The 3,517-nt window shown below is 38.2% G+C and overlaps 1 protein-coding gene across 1 annotated transcript; it reads right to left on the reverse strand.

Moving 5' to 3' along the window:
• Nucleotides 1-1,603: 1,603 nt before the first annotated feature.
• LOC113303185 (threonine synthase, chloroplastic-like) lies at nucleotides 1,604-3,288 on the reverse strand. The gene has a single exon (XM_026552212.1). It carries the CDS (start codon nucleotides 3,104-3,106, stop codon nucleotides 1,697-1,699), a length of 1,410 nt encoding a protein of 469 aa, XP_026407997.1. The 5' UTR covers nucleotides 3,107-3,288; the 3' UTR covers nucleotides 1,604-1,696.
• Nucleotides 3,289-3,517: the final 229 nt, after the last annotated feature.

Here is a 3,517-nt window from a genome sequence, read left to right on the forward strand (position 1 = left end):
AAGAAAACCGTGAACATAAAGTGTTCGACCAAATACCTTAATGAATCAAGATTAGCATATGCAACCTAGTACCAGTTTACATTCATGACATATGAAGTACTAACAAAGTATTTGATCCATGGCCATAACACTACCATTTTGTAAATCAGATTTCGAAGGAACTTACTTGGAAAAAAAATTCCACTCTGTATGGGGTATCTTTTTGAAAGTCCTCTTTGGGGCACCAAAAAATCAGGGCCGGCACTGCTCGGCTTAACTTTCTAACCCAACCAAACAACCCAAGTTCTAACCCTACCGCCAGCCTCCGACATCATCAATGTCCGGCCTTGCTTGGAATACAAGAGAGATAACATTACAAAGGTATTTACGTCCGAGGATTATATATAATAGTTTCCCGAGCTAAAAACAGAAAACCCTAGTAAGAAAAGCAAATGAACCACAATGTCTTTCTCGAGCCTTCCAAGAGATCTTCACCAAGACATCCTTTCAAGGTTACCAGTGAAATTATTACTTATATGCAGGTTACCAGTAAAATCACTGCTTACATGTAAGTCCGTTTGCAAAACTTGGTTTTTTCTTATTTCTGATCCTACTTTTGTTAAATCCCACCTTAATCTTTCTGTCCAGAGAGATCTCAATCTCAGTCTCATAGTTAAATCTAAAAAACAAAGGGAAATTTTCGCGTTGTCCTCCATGAGTTATGATTGATTATTATCATCATCATCTCCTACAGAAGTTTTTAATCACAGTTTTGTTGAATTAGATTACCCGTTCAAATCTTACGAATATGTCGGGGTGTTGTGATGGTTTAGTTTGCTTATTGGTTAGTACTTTTGCTAGATCAGGATTCGTTTGTCTTTGGAACCCAGCAACTAGAGAGTACAGAACAATACCTAATCCACCGGATGACCATATTGATGTCTGTACTTTTGGTTATGATTATAAGGCTGATGATTACATATTGGTAAATGCCATTAGCAAGCAGTAATGGACATCTTTCAATGCTTGTCTATACGTTAAAATCAAATGCATGGACAAACTCCAAATTCAACTGGAAATTCGTAGAATTGCAACTACCAAAAGAAACTAAAGAGAATGAATATTGCATTATGAATCTGGGAGTGTTAAATGAATGTCTTATTGTACTTGTGCAAGTAATTGGGGTTCGTGTGGAGATATGGGTGAACTGTGAAGTTCGGGAATTGTGGACTAAACGTTATGTCATTACCACTGATAGAATTATCAGTGTGAACCTTTATTTGAGGCTTTTGTGGACTTTCAAAAATGGTGAGATTCTTCTGTTCGAGTCTTTTCACGGATGTTTACTTCTATATGATACGGTGCGTGCAATTGCTCGAGAAACAAAACAACCATGGCAGCGGAGTGATATTCAGAATTACACTGAAAGCCTAGTTTCACTCAACACTGGTACTTATGTGTAAAATTTAGAAGAAATATCTCACGGATGTGCAAACAGATGATGCATCTGCGTTTTACAAATGTTGTGTACATTGAACGGTCTGCAACAAGTTTTTGATGGCTAGTACTCAAATAGATGGATGTTTTTCCTTTGCCTTTGCCTCTGACGCTGTTCAGCCTTTTGATTCAACAAAAACCATAATGCATACAAGTAAAAGATAAAATTGCATAAAACCAAACATTCAGGCAGTCAAAACCACAAGAACTGTTTTTAATGCTAGTCACTCAACACTTCATTCTGCAGGACATCCATAACGGCTGCGAACTCGGCCTTCACTTCTATAGGTGGGTTAGCAAATCGGGAAGCCATATCTGGAATTGTTTTCGAGTGGTAATCAATCTTGGCTTGTGCAAACTTCAATCCATGAGCAGTACTAACCACAACTGTCCGATCAGTCGGTGCAATAACTCCCTTGTTTCTAAGCTTAGTCAATGCAGAGAGTGCAACACCAGTTTGAGGACAAACAAACATTCCAGTAAGATCTGCCTGAGACATTGCATCCATTAATTCCTCCTCGGTCGCTTCCTCAACAATCCCATCACAATTTTTCAAAGCAAAAACAGCTCTATCAATAGAAACTGGATCACCAATCTGAATTGCAGATGCAAATGTAGTCTTGGCTCTGACAGGTGTATATTCACTATCCCACCCAGATTTGTAATGCAAATACAACGGATTAGCATTCGCAGCTTGAGCACAAACAAGACGCGGTAATCGGTCCACAAGTCCTAACTCCTTGCACATATGAAACCCTTTGTAGAAAGCATAAATATTCCCCAAATTCCCACCAGGCACAATAACCCAATCCGGCACTTGCCAATTAAACTGTTGCAGTATCTCAATTGCAGCAGTTTTCTGCCCTTCAATTCTCAAACTATTCAAAGAATTAGCTAAATAAATCGGCAATTCAGCCGTAACTTCGCGTATCAATTGCATACAACCATCAAAATCAGTATCCAAACTCAAGACTTTTGCACCATTAGCAATTGGCTGAACTAACTGAGCCATTGAAATCTTATTAGCAGGTAAAAAAACAATGGCCGGTATACCTGCTGCAGCACAATAAGCTGATAACGCAGCAGACGTATCACCAGTCGACGCACAACCGACGCCAACAACCGGCTGCTTACCTAGTTTTCGCAATCGATTAACTTGGCTAACCAAAACAGTCATACCCAAATCTTTGAAACTACCGGTATGTGAAATACCACATTGTTTGACCCACAAATCATTCATACCTAATACAGTTTTGCCAAATCTTTCAGCCCAGGAAAGATTAGAATTACCTTCAAAAGCACTAACAATATGCTCAGAATCAATCTCTGGCAAAACCCATTCTTTTTTTGACCAAACACCAGATCCATAAGGCCAAGTGGTTTTACCTGTTCTTGAATCAAATAGATTTTTCCAGTACTGACCATCAAATTTCTTCAATGCTTCCATATCATGTTGCACATCTAGCAAACCGCCTGAGGCACTTGTATAAATGATCTCATCAAGTGAATAAGATTCAGTTGAGGATGGATCTGCGTTGAACGGTACATATTTTGCTGAAAATCCATAGATGTTAGAATAAGTTATGTGTTGACTTTTACAAGTTTCATCAGCTGGTTGAGAAGAACTCATTTTTCCTTGCTGCTGATGATGATATGTGTTGTTTAATCAAAAGCTCCTGATTCAATCACTGGAAACTCCCCCACAATTTGATTTTCTATTCCATCTTCTTTCTTTCTTTCTTTAGCTGTTCCAAGGAAAAGACTGAGAAAGTGCTCATAAGACAAACAAATGCCAACTCCACTAAGTACAGAATATTGTAGGTAAGACATGGCAATAATGACAATAAGATATTGGACTCCATGACTACTAACCCGCAAAAAAGTTGTCATTTCCATAACCGAGAGCTTTGTTTTTTTTTCATTAATTAATGAAATAAATTACAACATGCGAATCTTTCTTTAATGCACCATGGGAATCGTTAATTACATTTTAATTTTTCTTTGATGCAACGTGGAATCCAACATGGGAGACTTTTATCGC

The sequence above is a fragment of the Papaver somniferum genome, chromosome 8, assembly GCF_003573695.1.
Source record: "Papaver somniferum cultivar HN1 chromosome 8, ASM357369v1, whole genome shotgun sequence".
Lineage (NCBI taxonomy): Eukaryota > Viridiplantae > Streptophyta > Magnoliopsida > Ranunculales > Papaveraceae > Papaver > Papaver somniferum.

Excerpts from the sequence above, each read along its gene's own strand:
- LOC113303185 (XM_026552212.1), bottom strand. The coding sequence starts at position 3,106 with ATGAGTTCTTCTCAACCAGCTGATGAAACTTGTAAAAGTCAACACATA.